Source organism: Podarcis pityusensis (genome assembly GCF_964106645.2).
Source record: "Podarcis pityusensis genome assembly, chromosome: 4".
Taxonomy (NCBI): domain Eukaryota; kingdom Metazoa; phylum Chordata; class Lepidosauria; order Squamata; family Lacertidae; genus Podarcis; species Podarcis pityusensis.
Genome location: NC_138027.1, coordinates 905,288 through 931,653, shown reverse-complemented (window position 1 = coordinate 931,653; position 26,366 = coordinate 905,288). Strand labels below are relative to the sequence as shown.

At 46.3% G+C, this 26,366-nt stretch overlaps 2 protein-coding genes and 1 long non-coding RNA gene across 5 annotated transcripts in view; all 3 read right to left on the bottom strand.

Moving 5' to 3' along the window:
* Positions 1-3,938, bottom strand: part of LOC308475448 — a 73,193-nt gene extending 69,255 nt beyond the window's left edge. Inside the window, exon 1 of the long non-coding RNA XR_013985206.1 lies at positions 3,495-3,938. This is a non-coding gene — a long non-coding RNA (uncharacterized lncRNA). The remainder of the gene's footprint in view (positions 1-3,494) is intronic.
* The window catches only part of LOC308475218 (uncharacterized protein), a 172,343-nt gene that overhangs the window by 66,509 nt on the left and 79,468 nt on the right, over positions 1-26,366 (bottom strand). The gene's annotated exons all lie outside the window — the stretch shown is intronic.
* The window catches only part of LOC308475188 (uncharacterized protein), a 54,315-nt gene continuing 31,998 nt past the window's right edge, over positions 4,050-26,366 (bottom strand). The window contains exons 1-3 of one of the 3 annotated variants that reach the window (XM_081002179.1): positions 17,226-17,289; positions 12,940-13,066; positions 4,050-6,194 (exon numbers count right to left, since the gene is read on the bottom strand). In XM_081002179.1, coding sequence (XP_080858305.1) covers positions 4,599-6,188 — 1,590 coding nt within the window. In that variant the 5' untranslated portion in view covers positions 6,189-6,194; positions 12,940-13,066; positions 17,226-17,289 and the 3' untranslated portion in view covers positions 4,050-4,598. Of the gene's footprint in view, positions 6,195-12,939; positions 13,091-17,225; positions 17,290-26,366 lie in introns of those variants that run through there. The other 2 variants (XM_081002180.1, XM_081002181.1) reach the window with 2 other exon arrangements.

Here is a 26,366-nt window from a genome sequence, read left to right as displayed (position 1 = left end):
ATTAATACCATTTAAAAATTCTTGTCCAACCTCAATACTTTCTAAATTCCTTTTCATAAAACTCCAACAAACATTATCAAAGGCCTTCTCAGCATAAATAAACATTAACATCGCTTTAGAGGTTTTTTTTAACATCCAACCGTTCTAACACATCGATTATATTCCTAATATTATCTTTCATATGTCTCCCAAGCAGAAATCCTGCCTGATCCTTGTGAATATAATCTGCTAGCACCTTCTTCAACCTATTGGCCAAAAGGTTAGCAAAAATTTTGTAATCCACTTTGAGTAGTGAGATTGGTCTATAATTTTTCACGTTGGATCTATCTTGATCTGGTTTTGGCATCAGGGTTATAAAAGCTTCTTTCCAGGTTTCAGGTGCTTTGTCTCCTCTTAATATCTTGTTGCATATGTCCATCAATGGCTGAATAAGCCAGTCTTTCAGGGTCTTATAGTACTTTGCTGACAAACCATCTGGCCCTGGTGATTTGCCTAGCTGCATCTGATTTATTGCATTCTCAACCACTTGTCTTGTAATCAATCCATTAAGCAGGATCTTTTTATTTTGGGGATTTTTTTGCAATCCATTTAAATTGCTCAATTTTATCTTTATCTTCATTTCCACTTTTATACAGCTCTTTATAACACTTCTGAAAGCATCTTCTTATCTCTGCAGGGTTCTCCACAGACTTCCTTCTGATACAATATTAGTAATAGTACTTTGTTTCTGTCTCTTTTTTAATTGTCAAGCAGGCAGTTTTCCACATGTATTTGCAGATTCAAAATTCCTTTGTCTCATCATCCTTATTTTCCATTCTATTTCCTGGTTTATACTCTGGGAATACTGAATCTGTAAAGCTTTAATTTCCTTTTGGATCTGCAGGTTCTTTGGGTTACATCTCAAATTCTTCTATCTTTTAATTGAGACAAAATATTGTCTATTTTCTTATTCCGTATCTGAAAGTAATCTTTAAGAGTCTTTTGGGCTTTCCCAGTTGTCTGTTCATTCCTCAACAAATCATCATTCATTCTCCATCTGAAGGATCCCTGCAGAAATATTTTCATTTCCAAAAACACAGCATTATGATCAGAGCAAGTCTTTGGGCATATTTCAACTTTGTTACTCTGGGAACAATGTCTCTGGATATCCATTAATAGTCACTTCTTGAGAATGATTGATTTGCATCGGCATAGAATGTGAAGGCTTTTTCTGTTGGATTTCTCACTCTCCATATGTCTGACAGATCAAATTTGTCCACCATTTCAAAAAAGACCTTTGCTAGTCTGCCAGAATTCATACCTTTCTGTCTCTGTGTTCTATCCATAAGCATTGATGCGACACCATTCAAATCTCCCATCAAAATCAATTTGTAATCCATATAATCCAGAAGTCTTGTTTCCAGAGTCTTAAAAAAAATCCGCTTTGCCATTATTTGGTGCATAAATTCCCAAGAGCAAATATTTCTCGCCTTGTACCTTGTCTTCTACTGCAATATATCTTCCCTCCTCTTTAAACATTTTAGGATTCCATTTTACTTTAATAGAAGACAACTCCTCTTTTCTTCACTTTGTTTGATGAAATGAATTCCTGTCCAAGTCTTTTATTCTGAAGTACTTTTCTATGTAATCTGGTGACATGAGTTTCTTGCAGACAAATTATATCCAAATTCTGTTTTGCTAACACATGGTATACTTGGTTCCTTTAGTCGTGAGTTCAAGCTGTTAACATTCCAAGAGTAAATTCTCAGTGCCATCTTGTGATATTAGGGAGTTCCCACACCTGCCCCTGATGCCTGTGGGCTTTCCAATCCAAGTTCCTCAATGTTTTCCCCCAAAAAACCCTCATTTTTTCTTCAACGGTCTTAATTCTTTGTTTCCTTCCTTGAAATTTGAAGGAGAGGACCTCTGGGAACTCCCACCTGAAGAAGATATTCTTCCTTCTCAGAGCTCCAGCCAGGTCCGCGTAATTGTTCCTTAAATTCAAAAAGTGTTTTGGAATCTCCTTGAACAAAACAATTGGCTTGTCTTTTATCTTCCGACCTTTTTTGTAATGTAGGCTCAAAATCCTGTCTCTCTGTTCCTTTGTCTTGAAAACCAGTATACAGTCATATACCACTTTTGAATCTTTCTTAGGCCCAAACCTATTGGCCATCTCAATCCAGGACCTTAACTCGTCTTTTCCAGATCCCAGCAGGCTGCAAACTCCTCAATTAGCCAATCCTTAAGATTATCTTGTTCCAATTGAGGTGTGCCTCTCACTCTCAGTTGGTTCTCACGTTCCTTCATCTGTAAGAAGGCAATTGCATTAAGCGCCTCCTGTTGGGTCCTCTCCACATCAAGTACTCTCACTGTTTCCAATTCCATCAGTCTTTTTATCGTGATCAGCAACTTCTTCCCTGGCCTCTTGAAAACCTGATTTCAAATCTGTAAATTCTTGTTTTAGCTCTTGTACATTCTGCTGGGTTCCTTTAACATCTGTTCTTATTTCTGTTAACTTATGCATCACTGACTCTTCAAAAGTTGGTCTTTGGAGCCTCTTTTGTCTTTAACTTTGCTTTTCTCAGGTTTATCTACCCCATTAGCCGTAACTATTCCAAAGTGTCAAAGTCAAGTCACCCAGTCACAGTCCACAAAATTTTTAGTACACAGGCAGCAGCAGGCAGCTCGGCAGCTCCTCCCTTTCAAAGTCTTATTCTTTTTTAAAAAAACCACCACAATAAGCTCAAACACAATGGAGCGGCATCTTGCCATTAAAGTAAGGAGTGTTGGGTTTGGCTGTCCTTTCTTGATATTAGTTGACATTTTTACTTCTTCTCTATATAAACACTGATGTCAGGATACAGGAAGCTTCTGATTCTAAGCAGCTGCCAGGGTTGGAAGATGTCCCAGAGCAAAGAGAGGGGAGGTTGTCATGGAAACACTCTCCCAGAATGTAGGTGAAAGGCCGAACTCCACTGATAGCCTCTCAGAAATGGCTGGCCAGCCTTTGAGTATTCAAGAGCGGGGGGGGGGTACAGGAAAAAGGACGCGATTCGTCACAGAGTATGAAGAGAAGTTTCCTCCCACGTTGCACTTGTAGGATGAAATGTGACACTGAGAACTTAGCTGAGTCATCATCGTAATGGCGACCAGCTCACGGGAGAGGAGCTCCTGGTAATCTGTTATTTTCTTGGAATAAAACCAACTTTAAATGAACTGCACTCATGCGCGACTCACTGCCATGACAACTTACTATCACTATATATACAATTGTTCTCTCTAGGTACACACAGGGCTGGTGTGTTCTTCAAGCTATCCTATTTATCGATCCCGCCCCCAGAGGTATTTTCGCTCTGAGAGATGAGGAGGGGGGTGGGTACTGCTTAAGCGCCACATATTTAATGTTTAATAACAATTACTGAGTGCTGGGTGGATTCCTACAACAGTATTAAAAATACATGTATTCAGTAAACATTGGCCACGTTATAAAAGGAATATGGATTGTGTTTCCCCACCTTTTGATTTCTCCAGGCAATCAATATTTAAGATACTTAACTTGTGGTGCCCAGAATTGAACACAGCATTCTAGGTGGGGCCTGACCAAGGCAGAATGGAGTGGTACTATTCCTGCCCTTGATCTGATTCGGCCTTCTGCAGCATTGGCCTCCGCTCCCCATTTCGTGTCATCTGCAAATGTGATGGGCACCCCCTCAGTTTCTTCATCAAAGTCATTTATAAAGACCTTGAACAACAACGGACCCAGGGCAGAACCCTGCAGCACCCCAGGATGATGAGGAACCATGAAGGAGTCCTCTTTGGGTTTGGTCAGTCAAATCCGCCTAACAGTTACCTCATTCAGCTCACATATTACCAGCTTCCATGTAAATATTTCATGGGGGGACTTTGTCAATAGCCTTACTGAAATCAAGATCCACTATTTCCACAGCTCTCCCCTGATCAACAAACAGGTATCTGAAGAAGTGTGCATGCACATGAAAGCTCATACCAAGAACTAACTTAGTTGGTCTTTAAGGTGCTACTGGAAGGAATTTTATTCTGATCAACAAAGTTTGTAACTCCGTCCAAAAAAGGGGAGGAGAGATTTCTCTGGCTTTACTTGTTTTTGGGAAAGCCATGCTTTCATCTTGTATGTTTATATTGTGAAATCTTCAGATGAAGGGCACATAAATATTAAAAATGATAATAAATAAGGATATTGACAAGCTGGAACATGTGCAAAGGAAGGTGATTTATGTCTTTATTTCATTTGTATAATACTCGACCCGGTGGTGCTGAATTGAATAAAATATTGGTGATGGGATCAGGTAAGGCCCGCCTAGCACAATCAATCACATGATGCATGCATGCCATTGGAATGGCGATGCCTACCAACCGGGGGGGGTGCCCCTTCAAATATATTATTGGGGGGCAAAGACCCCTCGGCCTCTAAGGGTAGGCTCCTAATCCCTGCACCCACAGGTCTAAGGATGGTTACAACAGAAAAGCACAATATAAAAACACAATACACATCTATAACCCCCTCCCCACCACGTTTTAAAAGGACATTACATGTCAATCAGCCAAAGGCCTGGTTAACAAGGTGCGGATTTGCCTGTCTCCTAAAGCTGTATAATGGTTTTTTCAACATTTGTATGGATTCTTTGATGGGAAGTGAGAGAGTAGCTCCGACTAAAGCTCTTTCCACATTCCACACACTGATAGGGTTTCTCCCCTGTATGAATTTTTTGATGGGAAGTGAGACTGGAGCTCATACTGAAGCTCTTTCCACATTCCATACACTGATAGGGTTTCTCCCCTGTATGAATTCTGTGATGCTTAGAGAGATCACAGCTCTGGCTGAAGCTCTTCCCACATTCCACACACTGATAGGGTTTCTCCCCTGTATGAATTCTGTGATGGGAAGTGAGAGATGCACTATGACTGAAGCTCTTTCCACATTCCACACACTGATATGGTTTCTCCCCTGTATGAATTTTGTGATGGGAAGTGAGAGAGGAGCTCTGACTGAAGCTCTTTCCACATTCCATGCACTGATAGGGTTTCTCCCCTGTATGAATTCTTTGATGGGAATTGAGATCGTAGCTCTGACGGAAGCTCTTTCCACATTCCACACACTGATAGGGTTTCTCCCCTGTATGAATTTTTTGATGGGAAGTGAGAGAGGATCTATCAGTGAAGTTCTTCCCACATTCCACACATTGATATGGTTTCTCCCCTGTATGAATTTTGTGATGGGAAGTGAGAGAGGAGCTCTGACTGAAGCTCTTTCCACATTCCATGCACTGATAGGGTTTCTCCCCTGTATGAATTCTTTGATGGGAATTGAGAGTGTCTATCCTACTGAAGCTCTTTCCACATTCCACACACTTATAGGGTTTATCACCTGTATGAATTCGTTGATGGGAAGTCAGACTTTGGCTGTGACTGAAGCTCTTTCCACATTCCACACACTGATACGGTTTCTCCCCTGTATGAATTTTTTGATGGGAAGTGAGAGAGGAGCTCTTCCTGAAGCTCTTTCCACATTCCACACACTGATAGGGTTTCTCCCCTGTATGAATTCTGTGATGGCAAGTCAGACTTTGGCTGTGACTGAAGCTCTTTCCACATTCCACACACTGATAGGGTTTCTCCCCTGTATGAATTTTTTGATGGGAAAAGAGAGAGTCTCTCCGACTAAAGCTCTTTCCACATTCCACACACTGATAGGGTTTCTCCCCTGTATGAATTTTTTGATGGGAAAAGAGAGAGTCTCTCCGACTAAAGCTCTTTCCACATTCCACACACTGATAGGGTTTCTCCCCTGCATGAACTTTCTGATGGGAAGTGAGATGGGAGCTCTGACTGAACCTCTTTCCGCATTCCACACACTGATAGGGTTTCTTTCCTGTATGAATTATCTGATGCCTAGTGAGATGGCCTCTCTGACTGAAGCTCTTTCCACATTCCACGCACTGATAGGGTTTCTCCCCTGTATGAATTATCTGATGCTTAGTGAGATTGGAGTTCTGACTGAAGCTCTTTCCACATTCCATGCACTGATAGGGTTTCTTTCCAATGAGATTTCTTTGTTGGGAACTGGAATGGGAATTCTGACTGCAGCTGTCTCCACACTCCCAAATTTTTCCGTGGCTTCTCCTCTCTGGAGATTTTGTTGCGGTCACCCTTGCTCTCGATTTCCAATTCATCTCAATCTGCAATGGAGGCAAAAAGGGATAAGAGCCTCAGGAACAAATGAAGAACTGAAGGGAGTTTGGTGTGTCTTCATTACCTTTGTTGTTTGTCATTAACCAACATATTTATTATTAGATTCTAATGGTTGTTGAATGTTGCTTTTTTAATATATAGTAGTGGCCAAAATTGTAGAAGCCTTTGGGGGAAGGTGTATTTCAGAGGTTTGATGGCTCATAACATCACTTCTTTTGGAGTAATATCGTGAAATTATTTAGCAATGGAAAGATAATTTAATCAAGAATGTAATGTGTCAGGGAACTGACATCAGAGACCAGCAGAGAGAGAAGGCTTCCGCACAGAGAGGCTAGGAGGAGACTGGCTGTCAAGGAATTCTTATGTTGGAAAAAGTTTAGGAAACACCCACTAACGGATTCTGCCAGCGACTGAAGCAGACGCACAGGAGAGCGCTTCAGTCAGGGAAAGGTTTAACCAAACAAGCAGTTCAGAGAAGTCAGTGACTTACACACAAGCAACTACAATTCCCATTACAGCAATCCGTTAGTCCCTCACGTTGCTTGTGCGGAAAAGGTAAAAAGCGGCACCGTCATGAGTCTAACAGGAGGAGTAGGCGCTGAGGAAGGAGCCAGGGGAGGACAATCTCTGGAGGAGAGAAACAGAGAGTTTCTCGAGGAAACTGAACAAATCCGAACAGAATTACACTGTGTATGATCAAGAGCTGCTGGCCATTCATGAGGCTTTTCGTCGATGGAGACATTTTCTAATAGGTGCACAGCACAAGATCCAGGTGTGCACGGACCATAAGAACCTAGAGTATTGGAGAATGGCACGCGTCTTGAATCAAAGACAAGTGCGATGGGCACAGGAGTTTTCAAAGTTTTTTTTGAGATTAGGTACGTACCGGGGAAGGAAAATGTCCGCGCAGACGCCCTTTCCCGCAAACCAGAGTACTTGGAAGGGGAGGGAGTGCCAGAAGTACGTCATGTCATACCAGAGAACCAATGGGTGTGTGGGGGAGTGTTGGTAGGGAGACAAGAACTTGTTGGGTGGACGAGGGATGACCAGTACGCCCAAACCAAAATCAGAGATCCGAAATGCAGAAGAAGGTCAGGGGGGTTTTGAGGTAAAGGAGGGGGTTTTGTACTATAAGGGAGTGTTGTACATACCCGAAGGGGACTTGAGAGGAAGGATACTCAAACAGCTTCATGACAACCCCACGGCGGGACATTTTGGTCAATACAAAACCATGTTACTAGTCACTAGGCAGTTCTGGTGGCCAAGGGTAAGGGAGGATGTACGAGAATACGTAAGAGGGTGTGAGCGCTGCCAGTGGGCCAAGGGGGAGAGGGCAGCACCAGCGGGGTTACTGGAACCTTTGCCCACACCAGAAAAACCATGGGAGGTAGTCTCAATTGATTTTATGACTGATTTACCTAAGTCCAAGGGAAAAACGGCTGTCATGGTGGTAGTGGACTTGATGACCAAAATGTGTCATTTCATAGCGTGCTCACATGCAGTGACAGCCGAGGAAACAGCTAGGCTGTTTGTTAATCATGTCTTCAGGTTGCATGGTGCCCCCTTGAGGATTTTGTCCGACAGAGGCAGGCAATTCACTTCCAGGTTCTGGAGGAAACTGATGAGCCTGTTAGAAGTGGAGGTGAGTTTCTCGACGGCCAGACATCCGGAGACCAACGGGCAAGCAGAGAGAGCCAATAGCATACTTCAACAGTATCTACGCTGCTACGTTAACGAAAGGGAGAACGATTGGGTGGACAAACTAGCACTGGCTGAATTTGCATACAATAACGCGGAACATGTGTCCATGGGGACGAGCCCTTTCATGGCCAATTACGGGTGTCACCCCAGGGCTTTCCCAGGGGAAGGGGAGGGGAACTGGAGTGTACCAGCGGCCGAACAATTTGTGGAAGAGATGGAGGCGTTACACCAACAACTTAGAGTCAACCTGGAGAGGGCGAAGGAGGTGTACAAGAGGCAGGCTGACAAGCACCGCAGAGCAGGGAAAACCATTAGAGTGGGGGACCGAGTGTGGTTGTCTACCCAAGGGTTACCGTTCAAAGGGGGGTGTAAGAAACTACGGCCTAAACGATTAGGACCGTTTGAGGTAACACAACAGGTGAACCCTGTCGCTTTCAAACTCAGACTGCCTAGCAACATGAAATTGCACCCGGTTTTCCACAGGTCCTTACTCTCACCGTACAGGGAAGGGGGGGAGTTTATGGGACAAGAAAGAGAAACACCTGTGCATCCACGGGTGGAGGTCAGGGAACTCAGTGGTCAGGCAGCAGAGATCATTGATTCAAGGTGGAGAGGAAAGCGGGTGGAATATCTGGTGGCTTGGGAGGGGGAACCAGAATCCAAGAACACCTGGGTTCCAGCAGAAGAGATCAGGGATGAGTATTTGCAGGAGGAGTTCCATCGCAGGTTCCCAAGAAAACCCAAACCTTTAGGAAGGTTCTGGGAGGAGCAATTTGGTAACACGGAGGAGGAAGAAGAATTTATGGGATTTCCCCCCTCCGAAGAGGAGGAAGAAGAGTGGGAAGAGTGGGATGCAGAAAGAGACGGCAGCAGGTGGAGAGAGGTGTTTGAATCCTCTGAGGAGGAGGACAACTCCTTCCGAGGTTTTCCAGCTTCACCGTCCCAGGAACGGACGGGGGAGGAAGGGGGGTCTGAGAGGGAGGTGGATGTCAGGAAACTGACATCAGAGACCAGCAGAGAGAGAAGTCGCCCCGATAGTGCAGGAGAGGGGACCAGCAAGGAGAGAGAGAGAGGTTCCGAGGGGGAAGGAAATCAAGGTGACACCAAGAAGAAAGGGGAGGATGAGAGCACTTTGGAGGGAAGGCTCAGGGACTCTTCCAGTGAGATCAGCGGGGAGAGTGCCAGACCACCACTGGGCACGCCTACTCTGCGCAGAAGGCTTCCGCGCAGAGAGGCTAGGAGGAGACTGGCTGTCAAGGAATTCTTATGTTGGAAAAAGTTTAGGAAACACCCACTAACGGATTCTGCCAGCAACTGAAGCAGACGCACAGGACAGCGCTTCAGTCAGGGAAAGGTTTAACCAAACAAGCAGTTCAGAGAAGTCAGTGACTTACACACAAGCAACTACAATTCCCATTACATAATGCAACAAACGTTGTTCAATTATCTGTATTAAATTAAAAAGTCATAGCCAAATAACCAGAAAAAGGAAGCAAACTGGCTTAGGTTGACTTTTGTCAGTGTTACAGGTAGGTAGCCATGTTGATCTGCCTTAGTCGAAGCAAAATAAAAAAAATCCTTCCAGTAGCACCTTAGAGAGCAACTAAATTTGTTATTGGTAGGAGCTGGTATCTGAAGAAGTGTGCGTGCACACGAAAGCTCATACCAATAACAAATTTAGTTGGTCTCTAAGGTGCTACTGGAAGGAATTTTTTTATTTTGTTTTGTCAGTGTGTTATGTGATTGCTATCAAGTTGTTTTTGGTTCTTTTGTGTTCTTTCATTTAGCGAGTTTGCTGAACATAATAATTTTTTTTTAATGGCACAAAGAGTTGACTGGACACCAAGAAAGAAATGTAAAATAGTACTATTAAGTGAACAAGGCTATAGTTATGGAGAAATTAGAAGCAAGATTGGGGAAAATGTAACAAAAGGTGGCCTTTCTATATTTTTGGTGAGGTATAAGGAGACTCAGTTACTACAAAATCAGACTGGTAAAGGCAGGAAAAGGTGCACAACAGCAAGTGACGATCGAAAATGGAGAGACTATGCCTACGTGTCAGAAGAAAATCATCTGGGTGTCTACAAGATGACATGGCACAATGTAATGTGAAGTTGAGTGCAAGGACTGGTCTAAATGCTAGAATTCTAAGGAAAAGGCCATTGTTATCTCTCAAGCAAAGGTTGAAAGATTAAACTGGACTAAAACCCCTGTTAACTGGACAGCAGAACAATGGGACAGTGTTATTTGGAGTGATGAGACCCAAATCTTCTTGCTTGGTACTGATGGCATGAAATATGCGAGGAGAAGAATTGAGATTTGCATCGGGGTTGAGATTTGCATCAGTGGCCCGTGGGCCAAAAGCGGCCCACGGGAGTCGTTCAACTGGCCCACAAGCTGCTCCCCGAAGTGAGCCATCTGCTCAGCACGTTCCCACGTGCTGCGCTAAACCGGCGCGGCGCAGCGCAGCACAGGGACTCGCTTCTGCGGTGCTGGAAATCACTTCTGCGGAGATGCAGACGGCAGAGATCGTGCTCACGCGCGCGATCTGACCCACGGATCCAGTTTGTGGGAGTGAACTGGCCCAGACGGGGTAAGGCTTGCCGACCCCGATTTATATCCTACTTGCATTACACCGACCATGAAACACCCAGATAGTGTGATGATCTGGGGTTGTATGATAGCAAAAGGTGTGGGCAGAATTTGTGTCATCAAAGGGAATGTAAATGCTCTAAAATACATAAATGAAATATTAGAGCCCAAACTGAAGCGTTCTGCGTGTGATCTTTTCCCAGATACTGAACCTTTCTATTTGTTTGTTTTCTATTTCAGCAGGATTCAGCTCCATGTCATGTTGCTGGATCCCTTCCAGTCGGGTTTCAGGCCTGACCATGGGACTCAAATTCCCTTGGTCATGTTGGGATACTGCCAGGGAGACAGAGTCCATCATGACCCCACGTCGTCTCCGTTGCGATCCATCGACCTCCCGTAGACACACAGTATCATTTAATTAGTGACACAAGCTCCAGAAATAGCCTGCCACATTCCAGAGCTGGTGCACGCTCTATCAGCAGATAATGCACAGCGAAAGATGCACGCAGGAGAGCATTATTTACAATTTTATTCAGCGTTGGTCAGAACAAAGAAAACATGGCTGCCTGCTTCGGTGTCTCAGGCACAGAGAGAGAAACGAAAGCAATAGACAAAACATAAACTTCCTGTGAACAGGAAATATGCAGACTCTGTGACTCACAAAGCCTGCTCCCTCTTAAGGTGGAACGGAAATATCCTAACAGGTCACACTGTCAATGATCTCCGGCGGGCTAGGGGTTTCCTAGTTCTGCTGGATCTCTCAGCGGCCTTTGACACCATTTTTGTTAATTAAGACCCTTTTATGCTTTTTTGCAATATGTGTCTCTTGGAGACAGATTATGTCCAATTTCTGTTTTGCTATTACATGTTCAATCCGATGTCATCTGGCTCCGGAATTTAAGCCGTTAACATTCCAACTCAATAATTTAAGATTGGCCATTTCCAGAGTCAGTTACAATATCTGTTTTCCCTGAAGCTGCCTCTTCCAGTGCAAGTTGTTCTAAGGCTTTCTTTTGCTCAGATCTGGGGTCTCCCCTGTCTTGTTTGGGGTCTAAGTCTCTCCTATTTTTATCCAGGAATTCTCTCGCCTGAAATTCTGATGTCAGCTTATATCTCCTCTTCATGTATGTAAAGGAGATACCCTCAGGAAATTCCCATTTGTATCTGATGTCGGCTCTCCTAAGAGCCGTTGTCAAAAATCGGTATTTTGTTCTTCTTAATCTCAATTTCAGAGGAATTTCTCTAAAGATGTCTATTTTCTGTCCAGCAACCACGAGATCATTTTCAAAGCTATTCTGAAGGATTGCATCCTTCACTTTTTTTGTCACTAATGTTAACAAAATGTCTCCTGGACGGTTCCGTTCTCTGATCAATAATTCCATCTTGGTTTCACATTATTACAGCTGCAGAACTAAAAAACTTGCTTCACTCCATGGGAAAGTGTTTTAAAGCCAGAATTAAAGCTAAAGTTTCCCGAACTAAGTATTAATTGACATGGTGAGAATTTCTGTTAGAAGACTGGCAGATGAAAATGATGGACTTTGCAGATCTGGTGACGCTGACAGGAAAAATTCAAAACCAGCACAATTAAGTATTCCAAAAGGGTTGGAGTAAATTTATACGATATCTGAAAGATTATTGTAAGCAATTAACATCACTAGCAGGGTTGTCTGAAGACTTGTAATGAGAAATTTTCTACCTTTCTATATTTAAATCTTGAGCCATTCTGTAATGAGTGAAATAGGAATTGGAAAATGTACAAATTGCAATGATATAAAGGTTAATTTTGAAAGCCATGAGGCGGCAGGGAAGGAAGTTGAGGCTCCAAAGAGCCAGGGTGGTGTAGCGGATAATGATGATGCGAATGTACAATATTAAATGGAGAACAATTTTAAAAATTACCGTATTTTTTGCACCATAACACTCACTTTTTTCCTCCTAGAAAGTAAGGGGAAATGTCTGTGCGTGTTATAGAGCGAATGCCTGCGGGTGGCGGGGGGGATCTGCTGCAGTCGTGAGCAGAGGATCCATGGTTCCCCTTCCTTCCCTCCTCCGTGGTTACAAAGCATGGATCCACATGGATCCTCAGGATTTTTGCATTGGGCTACTCCAAACTCACTGTCAGATCACATGTCTGTGGCCACAGCATGAACCACAAAAATCATATATCCACTATTTCGTTTAGAATATTTTTTTTTCTTGTTTTCCTCCTCTAAAAACTATGTGCGTGTTATGGTCTGGTGCGTGTTATAGAGCGAAGAATACGGCATATATATAAGAAAAAAGTGTAATTTGCTGCTCAAGGTTTCTTGTGGGGGTGTTAGGTTCCCAGGTGTTGGAGGGGGCGCTGTTGAGCTCTGTGGAAATGTATGAGGTTTGTCACATAGAGGTATTTTTTGAATTTCCAGGCAGATAGGACGATCTCACAGGGAGCCTTACCAAGAGAGGCCACGATCCCCCGATTCTCCTCCATGATGCCCTTGTGCAGAGCTCTCTGGTCAGGATCCAGCAACGCCTACTCCTCTTCAGTGAAACAAACAGAGATGTCTTCAAAGCACACTGGACCCTAAAAGAAAAGAGAAATGTCCTCCTCTGAAACAGGATCAATATGATCTGCTACACAATGCTCTGTTATTTCCTTCCTCTTAATTGCTGTGTTGTTTCAGTAGGATTGCTTTGCTACACATTTTAATTATGGATGCTTATTTTAACGCTTTAATGGAATTCTTTTATTCTATGTTTTTATTATGGGCATTCATCTTTGTGCAAATAGGTGGTACTCCTCCTGGTGGTTTTCAAGTTATTCTGCCTACGCAAGTGTCAGAGCTGCCCAAGGTCCCAGCTCACAAAGGACCAACGCCAGTTCGTTGTTATATACAAAAGTCTTTATTGAAGTTCAGTTTCACTTCCACAGCCGTAGCGTGCAGCTCTACGTCTGAAACTCTAGACCGCTGAAGCTCCGTCTGAATCTCCTCCCCCCAGACACCAGTTTAAGACTCTAGCCTTGCTCCACCTCTTCCTTTGCTCTTTCCTCCTCTGGCTCCGCCTGTCAGCTGGGGTCTCCCCCTTCCTAGACTCTTCTGACGCTGAGTCCCCTGAGTCTTCCCCCTGCCTCCGGCGGGCTTTAGGACCCGGTTCCCAATCCGGGTCTTCTGCTGTCCCACGCGCCTGTACATTCGAACTTGGCGCGCGCGCCCAGCCGGCAACCTTCCTCCTGACCGTTACACTGCTCCTGTCACTGCTTCCGCCTTCGGGGAGGCTAGCTGGACCTGACCTCCCCTCCGTTCCCCCACTCTCCGATAGAGGCGTGGTCAGCCCTGCCTCATCTTCTCTCCCTGCTGGAGGAGACCCTGGCCCTGACACCTGGGACTCTTCCCCCCCACTACGCTCTGGTGGGGAAGCTGGTCCTGATCTCCAGCTGCTGCCCTGGGAGTCCCCGCTGGCCCCCTGTTTCTGGTGTGTCCCCCCTGGGACCCCCCTTGCCCTGACCATCGGCGCCTCCTTCTGGGAATCTTCTGATTCGCTGGAGAAGCTCATGGAATCTCTCGGGTCGCTGTCATACTCCCCTACGCTGCCCTCAGATTCTTCCCCTTCGCTCTCCATTTCCTCTCTCCCCTGTGCCTCTGTTCCTGAGCCCCTGACATCCATCCCCCCCTCGAAGCCCCCCCTTCCCCCCTCCCCCTCTTCGGGTGCGGGTTCCGGGTGCTCCAGTGCCGTGGGGGTGAGTGCGGGATACCGTTCTTTCCCCCTGTGCCTCTGTTCCTGAGCCCCTGACAGCAAGCATTCCAGTTTCCCCGATGGAAGGATCCACTTTCTCCTCTCCTCATGTCCTGTTCTGAAGAGGATCCTTCCCAGTGCCCCACAGCCAGATTCCAGGGGTTCAAGGGGGCATGGAGAGGGGGAGGAATGGGGGGCAGGCTATATTTCGCAGCAGATGAGGCTGGCTAGGTGAATCCTGGACACTATTTGTTCTCGTCTGTCCACCGCTTAGAAGCCTATTTTAGCACTCAGTGATGAATATAGAAATACAAGAAGCCTAGTTTGGATGGCCATCTGTCTTGGAGGATCTAGCTGAGACTCCTGCAATGCAGGGGGTTGGACTTGATGACCTTTGGGGTCCCTTTCAACTCTAGGATTCCATGAAATCTGCAACTACAGATGAATCCTACAGGCGACATTCTGAAGGCTGGTGTCACAGAGTTATCTGGGCAGGAAATCCCACAGTTCACAGCTGGAGTTTACTCTTTATTAGCAAGAGCACGATGTTCACAGACTTGGCTGAGCTTCAGGCCGAATGAGAAGAGCAGCTCATTCCCTGAGAGTCTGTCAGTTTGCATTTCTTAGTGCAGAAAGTTTGGATCTGATATTGATCTTTTCTATTCTAGTTAGTTCAAGAGGGTTCCGAAAGCTTCTCTGAATAAAAGAAACAAGCAGAAAGTTCCTGATCTTTCCGTTACTCCTTCAGAGAAGCTGAGTACAGCTGGGTTAAAGTGGTTCTGTCATCTCTTCTGCCATTTTTCACCTTCTTACCCCTTGCCTTTTCCTATAAGACCTATTGCAGTCATTAAGAGTCGTCAACAGGCTCATCTCAGCTATCTGCCAATCACCCATTCCCACCACCCTTCTGAGTAATACCCCTCCCCACCTTCTCACTATATAGAAGGATCTGGCAACTTCTGTTTCAGTGTATCTGAAGAAGTGTGCTTGCACACAAAAGCTCATACCAAGAACTAACTTAGTTGGTCTTTAAGGTGCTACTGGAAGGAATTTTTTTATTTTGTTTTGTCAGTGTGTTATGTGATTGCTATCAAGTTATTTTGTACATAGTATGCTGAGTCTTAAGGTTTAAACTTTTTATAAGTTGTGGTAAGTTTAAGTTAAGTCTGCTGCAACTGGATTTCTTATGCACAAGGCCAATCCTGAACGTTTTGGATTTGGGACCATTATGCTTATTTGCCTTCAGTAGCAGTAAAGCTCTGCTGGATGATAAATAATTGCCTCTGGTCTATTTTGGGGGAATCCTGCAACATGTTTAGATTTTACTCTGCTAACTATACATTGGAGTTCTGCTCTGGGTCAATATTGAGCAGAATTCCCTGAGCCTCTTCCTCCATGAAATCAGTTGCTGAGAGTGAAGGCCCCTGGCTCCCCACAGCTTTCCAAGTCCCCTCCGCTCTGGGGTTCAAGCCATCCAACAGTGCAGCCTGCCTTTGCTCCTCCATTGTCAGACGTCTCCGGGCTCTGAGAGACAAGCAGGGAGGGGGGCTTCTGGCAGAAGGAGAGGGAGCCAGGGTCTTTTGCCTCACCATCCCCACTACTGACTCCCTGTTGCTACTCAGCTTGGGGGGGGGGAGTGTCCCCGGATTCATTGAAAAATATCTGGTAGCCATACTCTAGCCCTCCTAGAAGGAAGATTGCAATGCAAAAGGTGGAGGCAACGGAAGGGATTTATGTGATGTGAATCAGCCTGGTTGCTCCTGCCTTCCAGTAAATAATAATAATAATAATAATACTGCATGCCAGGCAGATGCTCTTGGTTCCCCATATTTCACTAGCCTTTCAACGTTATTCTGTTAGCAACTGTGGAGATTCCACCTGCCTCTTTCCAAAGGAGAAAACTCACCTGATTAAAGGATTTGAGGTGATGCATCATTTGTATACTTTTTATGAGTTCTATGTTTTCAATGTTCCTGAGATCTTTTGATGAAGGGTGGTATATCAATTCAATTAAGAACAACAACATCTAATATTATTATTATTATTATTATTTATACCCCACCCACCTGGCTGGGCTTCCCCAGCCACTCTGGGAGGCTTCCAACAAAATATTAAAATACAGTAATCCATTAAACATTAAACGCTTCCGTAAAGTAAATGCATTTTGTGGAAAATGGATGCTTGGCTCTAGTGGGGGTCCTCACCCGGGGTCCTCAGGAGTTGCTCTCCCCCCACCCCCACTCCCCTGCTTCTGTCTCCTTTTCTTGCACTTGGACTCTCTGCCGCTCTCAAGACAGACTCCTGGGGTGGGGTCTCTTTTTCTTTGCTCTGAGGGACAGGAATGTATCTAGCCAACCCCCTGAGGGCCAAGTGGGTGGGGCCAAATACATCTCCTTTGAAATATAGGCAGCTAATTTATTATGATTATTCTATTAGATGGCTTAACACACACACAGCCATTGATGCCCAGGTCCCTGGAGGCTCAGTGAGTAGCGGCGCCCATTTCCGGCTGCTTTGCCAGCAACAATCCCTTTGGGAGACAGAGGATGTGGTCCAGGGATGCCCTGCTCTGGGTGCGAGGGGATTGCTGCAGTGGCCTCCGTGGGGAGCTGCCCTGGGAGACACTGGGAAACTGGTTTGCAATGCAGCAGCCAGACTCTGGGCTGGGATCCCTCTGTTTATTCCTGGCCTTTCTTTCCCACCCTTTTTTTTGGGGGGGGGCTAGTCCACCTCCTCGTCCAGCTTTGGAAAACCATTTGCACATGTTTCCTCTGTTCTGCAGTGACGCTGAGCGACGTCACACCGAGTTAAAGTCCCAGGGACTCCTTTGTTTGAAGAAGGGAGATCTTTTCTGGAAGGGGGGGGGGCGAAGGGCCAAATGAGTTTGGGATCCTCTGATCGGCAGGAAGGAGAGCGTGGCAGACCTGGCCCCTCCCTGGCAGGACCCTCTCCTCCCTGACTTGGGGTCCCCCCAGTCCCCTCCCCTGCTGCAGCCCTGGGACCCCCACCAGATCCCAGAGAGAGAGGAGACTCACCAGATCCCAGAGAGAGAGGAGACTCACCAGATCCCAGAGAGAGAGGAGACTCACCAGATCCCAGGAGGGGCAGCCAGGCAGCCCTTGCAGGAGAGACCCCCAAGCAGGAAAGGACTGGGGAGGGAGGGGCCTTGGCTCTGGAGGACCTGCCCCCCTTGCTTCCTGGCCTCTCTAGGAAGGCAGCTCGGATCCCTTTAACCCTTGCAGTGCCGAGTCCCCCAGCTCAGCCCTCTCTCGCTCTCTCCATCCTTGCACAATCCCAGAATTGGGCTCTCCCTGGGAAAGAGAGGAGGGTCCCGGGGGTGACGAAGAGGAGGACACGACTAAGGAAGAAGAAGAGCCTTGCTGCCTGGGAAGCCGGAAACCTCATCCTGGCCTCTCTAGGAAGGCAGCTCAGTTCCCTTAACCCTTGCAGTGCCGAGTCCCCCAGCTCAACCCCCCCCGCATTGCACACTCACGTAGCCAGGGCAGAACTCTGATTTCTATTATTTTCTGTCATTTTGAATGGCTCTAAGGGGGCAGCTTCCTCCTGGCTCCGCCTATGGCAAGGGATCCTTTTTTTGGGGGGGGGGGGACCTTGGCTCTTGGCTGGACTCTGAGCATCTCCCTCCCTTGGCCAGAAACCAGAGGAAGAGCTTGCAGGGAAAAGGGCTTTGCAGGAGGCAAGAAAGCTCCTCCTAGAATTCAGGAGTGGAGAGATAGGAGGGGATCCCAGGGTCATCTAGTCCAACCCCCAGGGATCTCAGCTAAAGCATCCATGGCAGATGGCCGTCCGATCTCTGCTGAGAAACCTCCAAGGAAGGAGAGTCCACCACCTCCCAAGGGAGACCTTTCCCCTGCCCAACTGCTCTTAGATGTCCCTCAAGGCAGCGGGTCCTGAGTTCTAGCCCTGCTGAAATAATCGCACTGGCTGCCAAGGAGGAACCAAGAGAAGTTCAAAATAAATAAATCCTCTTCTCATCATGAATAACCAAAACTTTCTTAAGCATGTTGCTATGCAAACATTCAATAGTATGCCATTTCCCCTCCCAGAAATGCTGAATTTCTAATTCAGTGGACCAAAAATGGATGGTTGTTATGCTTAGGGGAGCTTTTAATATTTGATGGACTATTGTATTAATATTTTGTTGGAAGCCTCCCACAGTGGCTTCGGAAACCCAGCCAGATGTGCGCGGTAAAAATGAATGAATAAATAATAATAATAATAATTGTTGTTCATAGAATCATAGAATTGGAAGAGACCACAAGGGCCATCGAGTCCAACCCCCTGCCAAGCAGGAAACACCATCAGAGCACTCCTGACATATGGTTGTCAAGCCCCTGCTTAAAGACCTCCAAAGAAGGAGACTCCACCAAACTCCTTGGCAGCAAATTCCACTGTCGAACAGCTCTTACTGTCAGGAAGTTCTTCCTAATGTTTAGGTGGAATCTTCTTTCTTGTAGTTTGGATCCACTGCTCCGTGTCCGCTTCTCTGGAGCAGCAGAAAACAACCTTTCTCCCTCCTCTATATGACATCCTTTTATATATTTGAGCATGGCTATCATATCACCCCTTAACCTCCTCTTCTCCAGGCTAAACATGCCCAGCTCCCTTAGCCATTCCTCATAAGGCATCGTTTCTGTTGTGTATTGAGTCAAAGGATTTTATATTTGTATTATTATTGTCTGTATTTGCATTAGGGTAAAGTAACTGCCTTTTGGTTCCAGAGGGTACAGCTACTATTGGTTCATTTAAGCTGCTGTATTTGGATCCTCTGTCTTATTGGTTTCCTCCAAAAGGCAGGACTGTGATTGCCTGATATTGTTCCCTCCAAAATGTATCCTTTTTAGCTAGTCCCCTGTCCCTATAAATGTAGCTTTCCCCTCCTCAGGTCTCAGTCTTGTTTGCTTTAATAAAGAAGTGTTACTAGAGCAGTGTTTTTCAACCACTGTTCCGCGGCACACTAGTGTGCCACGAGATGTTGCCTGGTGTGCCGCGAGATGTTGCCTGGAGGGAGGCGGGCGAGTTGGGCGGCGAGAGGCGGGGCGGCGGCGGCGAGGAGAGGCCGCCCAGCGCGGGGCTCTCGCCGTCTGCCTGCCTGGCTGCCTGCGAGCTCGGCGGGCAGCGCCTCCGTCCGCAGCGCCCGCCTCGCGGCTCTCATTCCCTGCCCCTGCCAAAGCTCACCCAGCCAAGCCGCGCTCTCCTTCCTGCCTCACTTTGCTGCCTCCTCCCCCCCCACCCCCAAAGCTTGGAGGTTCCCCGGCAAGGGGGAGGGAAAAAAATTGAAACTTACACTTTCGTGCGTCCCTCCCGGCGTGACGCTGCGCGCTGACGTCACGGGGCTGTAATGGTGGTGTGCCTCGAGATTTTTTTCATCAAACAAGTGTGCCTTTGCCCAAAAAAGGTTGGGAAACACTGTACTAGAGAACTGTCTCCAGCATATTATGTCAAGAGAGCTGAAATCACAAACCCCACGTCACAACAACTGGCGACGAAGGTGGGATCCGGAATGCTGAGGAGCGGTTAAACACAGCCCTGCCTCAGAGTCCGGATTGCAGATAAGAACAAGACTCACTGGCCAGCTGAGAAGACGACCCTGCCACAGGACAATGGAGAGTCCAAGGGTATTGGAGCCCTTCCAGCCATCAGAGCCCCACACGTGGGAAGACTACGTCGAACGCTTCGAGTTCTTCGCAGAGGCTCAAGGGATCACCGATGCCAGCAAAAGAAGGGCCACATTCCTGAGCTACTGTGGGCCTGAGACCTTCAAGCTGGCCAAGGCATTGCTTGCTCCAGCGAAGCTAAGTGAGACATCTCTCAAAGATATTCTTGCCTGCCTAACAAGCCACTTGGCGCCTACTGAGACCAAGATGGCCCGGCGGATGGAGTTTCATAAGAGGCAGCAGCGTGCTGGGGAGTCTGTATCTGCATTTCTGGCTGAACTGCGGAAGCTCGCTCAGCACTGCGACTTCCAAAATCTGGAAGAGACTCTCCTGGATCGGTTTATCGGTGGTCTGAGCAGCAAGAAAGCCAGAAGACGCATTGTGGCTAAAGAAGAGGTTACCCTTGCTTCGGCCTTGAAGGAGGCCACCGCCATGGAGAATTATGAAAGAGAGGAGCTTGATGCCAGTCGCAAGGCCCCTAAGCCACAGATAGAAGTTGCGCATGCCATGGACGAGCTGCAGGCTACTCCGAGCCAGAGCCCAGTCCGTGGGGTCGAGTCAGTGCGTCAGGCCTGCACAGTGCAGAAAGATCACCGAGGCAGGTGCCCAGGTTGTGGCGGAAACCATGAGCGGAAGAGTTGTCGTTTCCGGGAAACTGTGATCCAGGGAGTCTCTGGCAGGAGATAAGGAGACAAGGAAAGTTTTATTTACAAAAAAAGAGAATGGTGAAACAAAGTGAAGACAGGAGATGTGTTCTTTCAGGTAGAAGTTAACTTACTACTTCAGCTAAATGTCTCAGGATTAAACATGGTTCTGCAGGCACAGCTTCCCTCCAATTCAGTTGTCGTACTTCAGGTAGATGTTCAGGTTTCCAGAATAGGTGGTAAAAGGCTGAACTCTCTTTCTGTGGCTTCTCTCTCATCCCCTCACTTAGTTATGAGACCCAGGGGATCCTCTCAGCCCCCAGACTTGGGAATCTCCTTTTCCTACAAGATCTCTCTCCTCCTGACTGGAAGAAGACCCCAGAAGAAGAGGAGAGTCTTCCCACAGCTTCTCCCTCCAGCTTCACTCCCATCTGAATACTCCCTTCAGACCCTCAACATGGTCTCCCCATCTCAGCTGTGAGATGGAACCACTTCTCCCTCCCTCCAACCCCTCTGACTCTCTCTCTCCCCAAACTGTCTCATGTGGAGACTTGTTCCAAAGTGGCAGAAGGCCAGCAAGAGTCCCATCTGGATGCCTCTAACCACTGAGCCAGCTGGCCATTGAGAGCTGTTAACGGAGAAATCCGAGGGCTCCCTTGGACAAAAACAAAGACACCAACCAGGATAACTTGGAGCAAAACAGCAGCCTGTAGGCTTGGCCTTTATTGGATACTGTCGCGACAGGACTCCCACCTGCAACAAGATGAAGCAAAGTGGAAGTCCAGAGCAAAAGAAGACCCCAACTTTTATTAGTTACTAATATCCCAAACTACACCCCTAAGACTACATCTCAACTATATCACAAAAAGGAGGGGTTGAGGGAGGAGTTGTGGTGGTAACCTGAGTGTCCTGTCACCTGGCTGGTTCCCCCTTTCCCCCCTCCCCATGAGTACTTTCCAGGTGACAGAGGGGAGTTGGCAGTTTCCTGCCCCCAGAGGGAAGATCTGATCATTGTCCTTTGTTCCAGTCCATGCTGAATCCACTCCCATATGCAAGTTCTTTGTGATCTTGATGGTCTTCTGCCTAGGACCATCAGGGTTGGCATAGCAACTGGGCAGGGCTCCTGTGGATGTGCTGGTATGCTCAAGGGATTATGGCTGCCCTGTATCAAACCTCCCCCATTTTGTAGTCCTTCCTTCATGGAGTAAAATGAAAGTGGAACAGTGCAAATCCAATGTATGGTTGATTTTCTATGAATTTATAACAGAAGCGTAGCGTGTGTAGTGTGTGTGTCAAGTTTGTACAAACTGAATGATTGGGGGGGGGGTTCAGTCCAGGATTCCCCTAGCCAAAGTGGGCCTGCCAAACCAGGCCAGAGATGAGGACACCCCCCCCAAAAAAACCGAATTATTTTTCATCTGATAATCTTAGCCAGCCTCTGTCTGCATCAGGATGTCAAGACCCGGCATGTGGCGGCTGCGAAAGAGGCAAACGTCACGCTAGGGGTCCTTAGCAAAGGAATTGAGCAGAAAACTGCCAGGATCATGATGCCGTCATCTATGGATGGCAGCTATGGATCGCTATGGATGGTGGCTAGCAGATTGAGGCTGAATCCCGACAAGACAGAAGTCCTGTTTTTGGGGGACGGGCAGGTGGGGGACTCCCTGGTCCTGAATGGGTTAACTGCCCCTAAAAGACCAGGTACACAGCCTGGGAGTCAATTTGGACTCACAGCTGTCCATGGAGGTGAAGGTTAATTCTGTGTCCAGGGCAGCTGTCTACCAGCTCCATCTGGCACACAGGATGAGACCCTCCCTGCCCGCAGACTGTTTCCCCAGAGTGGTGCATGCTGTAGTTATCTCCCGCTGGGACTACTGCCATGCACTCTACGTGGGGCTACCTTGGAAGGTGACCCAGAAACTACAACTAATCCAGAATGCGGCAGCTAGACTGGTGACTGGGAGCGGCTGCCAGGACTATATAACGCCAGCCCTGAAAGACCTACATTGACTCCCAGGACGTTTCCAAGCACAATTCAAAGTGTTGGTGCTGACCTTTAAAGCCCTCAACGGCCCAGTATACCTGAAGGAGCGTCTCCACCCCCATCGTTCAGCCTGGACACTGAGGTCCTGCTCTGAGGGCCTTCTGGCAGTTACCTCAATGCGAGAAGCAAAGTTATAGAGAAGCAGGCAGAGGGCCTTCTTGGTAGGGGCACCCACCCTGTGGAACACCCTCCCACCAGATGTCAAAACAACTATCTGACGTTTATAAGACATCTGAAGGCAGCCCTGTTTAGGGAAGTTTTCAATGTTTTATTCTGTTTTTAGTGTTCTGTTTGGGAGCTGCCCAGAGTAGCTGGGGAAACCCAGCCAAGGGCCCCCAAGGCCTTGGGAGCTGACATTCAGAGCTGAGATTCCTGCAACGCAGGGGGTTGGACTAGAGTGTGGTTAACAGACGTCCCCGTTTCCCGGGGACAGTCCCCAGATTCAAGCATCTGTCCCCGGACAAAATCTGTCCCTGGAATGTCCCAGGATTTCATTTCATGTCCCCGGATTTAGGACTTCCGGGGTGGCGCCACCGGTAATGGCTGCTTCCCTCTGACTTGGAGAGAACCGGCTCTACGGAAATCGGGTCTGTACCGCTACGCGCAGCGGGGACCCTTCAAAAATCACAGGCGGGTGAAGCCTGTGACCGTGGGACTCGGCGGGCACCGTTTGCGCCCCCCCAATTGGCAAAAGGAGCTCGGCAACGGGCTCCGGAGCGGAGCGGGGAAGTGGCGCGGCGCTGTGAGTCAATTGCTTCTTCCATGGAGCGAAGCCGCGTAGCTGTTACCGGAGAGCGCTGCCTTTTTCCTGGGACAATTGGACTTTGAAAATAACTACCCGTGAGTAGGATTAAATTGGATTTAAAAGGAGAAAAAACAGCTAATTCGGTACTGAGCGGGAAGGTACAACCAGGAAGTCTGCCTTCCTTTATTGTAAATAGATCAAAGCAAAGAGACTGTAAAGCGGAAACATAGAAAGTCGTTTGAAAAAAGAGCTAAATCTTAACATCTGGAAAGTGGTCTCCCCTCCGGATTGCAGGAGAGGAGGGGGGAAAGATTGAGTTGAATTTACCTGCAAAAAAGAAGGGGAAAAGGAAGCTAAAATCCACTGTCTAAAACCTGGGAACTGACTGCCCCTAGATAAGGAAAGCTGCACAGTGGAAAGCCTATTTTTGGCAGCTAACTCTGCAGAAGAGATACATTGTTTCTGAACTTCTCCTGGCTTGAAAGTAACTGTTCAAATGTATTGAAACTGTTGTTTTTAAGTGAATTGGGGGACTTATAAAGACCATCTTTGTTCTTAAAAGTTGCAAGTTCTGGCTGTTACTGTGTCCCCCTAGAGGAAGCTGGACATTGTTACAATAACAACTGGCTTAGAGGAAAATTCCACTCCAAAACAAACTTTTAACTGTGGGAGCGACCTTGAATTCCCATGAGACTGTTATGGCAGATGGGAAAGGAAAGATAGAGCTGTCGCAGGAAAAAACCACTAGGTCTGGCAGACAATATCGGATAGATACTGCACAGCAGTGAAGGGGTTCAACATCTGGAGCACCTGGAACATCAGGGGCTGTACTCCCACAGGTTAAACCAAAAGTTATGTCGTCCGAAGACGTTTTGGCACAGGCACTTGGAAAAATTAATGAATCTTTGGAAAATCTAGCTAAACAGGTAGCTGAGACAAATAAACAGGTAGCTGAGACAAATAAACAAGTAGCAGAAGCATCAGGTAAAATTGATTTGAATACCACAAGTATTAATATTTTGGGACAGAAGGTGAACACCAACACAGAATCTATTGAAAAATTATTACAGGAATCTGCTTCGACTCGAAAGATAGCCGAGGAAGCAAAAGACATTGCAACTGCTACTCAGGAGAAGATTCCACCAGTATATAAGAAATTGGAGGACCATGATTTGACATTGTCTATGATTGAATTGAAAGACAGACAAAGAAATTTAAGAATTAGGGCTGTACCAGAACGGGAGAAAGATAACCTGGCTGACTTTCTTACACAGGAATTTACAGACTTTTGGCAACAGGATTTGGGGAAGGAAGAATTTAAGATAGTGAATGCATTTAGAGGACAAAGCAAGAACAAGGTGAGGGACTGTTTGATTACCTTTCGAACAAAAGAAGAGAGAGATAAAATTCTGAATTTGCACTATCAAAAGACTTTGGAAATTTACGACTCAAGCGTGGTGATATTCAAGGATATTCCAAAACATCTTTTGGACTTAAGGTTCAACTACGGAGATCTAGTTGCCCTGTTGAAAAGAAATAGAATTCTTTTCAGGTGGGAATTTCCTCAAGGCCTGTCCTTTAAATACAAAGGAAGAAAGATAAAAATAAAATCAGTTGATAAAAAAGACAGGTTCTTGAAAGATCACGAAGAAGACCTACAGAAAGAAGCGGAATCTGGAGAAGAGCCAAAAGGCATACTAGACATAGCAAATGGACTGCACAGCCTAGCGAAAGAGACATCATCTACAGAACAAGAACAGTTACAGATGGGTAGCCGTGTTGGTCTGCCATAGTCGAAATAAAAAAATTCCTTCCTGTAGCACTCTTAACGACTGTAATAGGTCTTACAGGAAAAGGCAAGGGGTGAGAAGGTGAGAAGGTCTCACCTTCTCACCCCTTGCCTTTTCCTGTAAGACCTATTACAGTCGTTAAGAGTCGTCAACAGGCTCATCTCAGCTATCTGCCAATCTCCGATTCCCACCACCCTTCTAAGTAATACCCCTCCCCACCTTCTCAATATATAGAAGGATCTGGTAACTTCTGTTTCAGTGTATCTGAAGAAGTGTGCATGCACACGAAAGCTTATACCAAGAACAAGAACAGACACTCGGAGCAGTTGGAGGTAAAGTGAAGTAGCCCCATCATGGCTCTGCAACTGTTAAGTTGGAATTGTAATGGTTTGAACTCCCCTCGAAAGAGAAAAGGTGTGTTTCATCTATCAAAAAAAGAACAATTGGACAGGAGTTTGTCTCATCTGACAAAGTTAAAAAAAGAGGCGTCGTGATTTATGCAAAGGAGAGACTATCACCGAAATTTATCTTCAAAGATGACCAAGGAAGATTTTCGGCAATTGAAATTCAAGTACAAGGAGATAAATTTTTGATTGTAGGAATCTATGCACCGAACGAGGGGAAATCTGAATTCTATAAAAAGTTGCATGAGATTTTACTGGACTATTTGGATTACAATTTGATCTTGATGGGGGACATGAATGGAGTAGTATCTACAAATATGGACAAGGCACAAAGACAGGTAGTTACCAAGGATGGTAGATAACCAAAAACATTTTTTGAGATGACAGACAATATGGACTTAGTGGACATCTGGAGAGTAAAGAACCCCTTGGGAAGAGAGGGAACCTTCTTTTCTGAAGCCAAGATGACATGGACTAGAATTGACCAAATATGGATAACTAGAGGAATGGCACCAAAGATAAAGAAAGTAGAAATCTGCCCAAAAACCTGCTCCGACCATAATGCTGTAAGGATGGAGATGAAACAAATATCAACCGGATCCTTCAGATGGAGGATGAATGAACCCTTATTCAGAGATGAAGAAGTGTATAAAAAGGCCCAAAAAACTTTGAGAGATTATTTTGAAATAAATATGAACACCAATGTAGAAAAAAGAGTAATCTGGGACGCAAGCAAAGCTGTCATGAGAGGGTTCCTGATACAACAGAATGCAATAAAGAAGAGAAGTCAAAATGAGAAGAAAGATAAAATTTTGGAGAAAATAAAGGAAAGTGAGAAGAAATT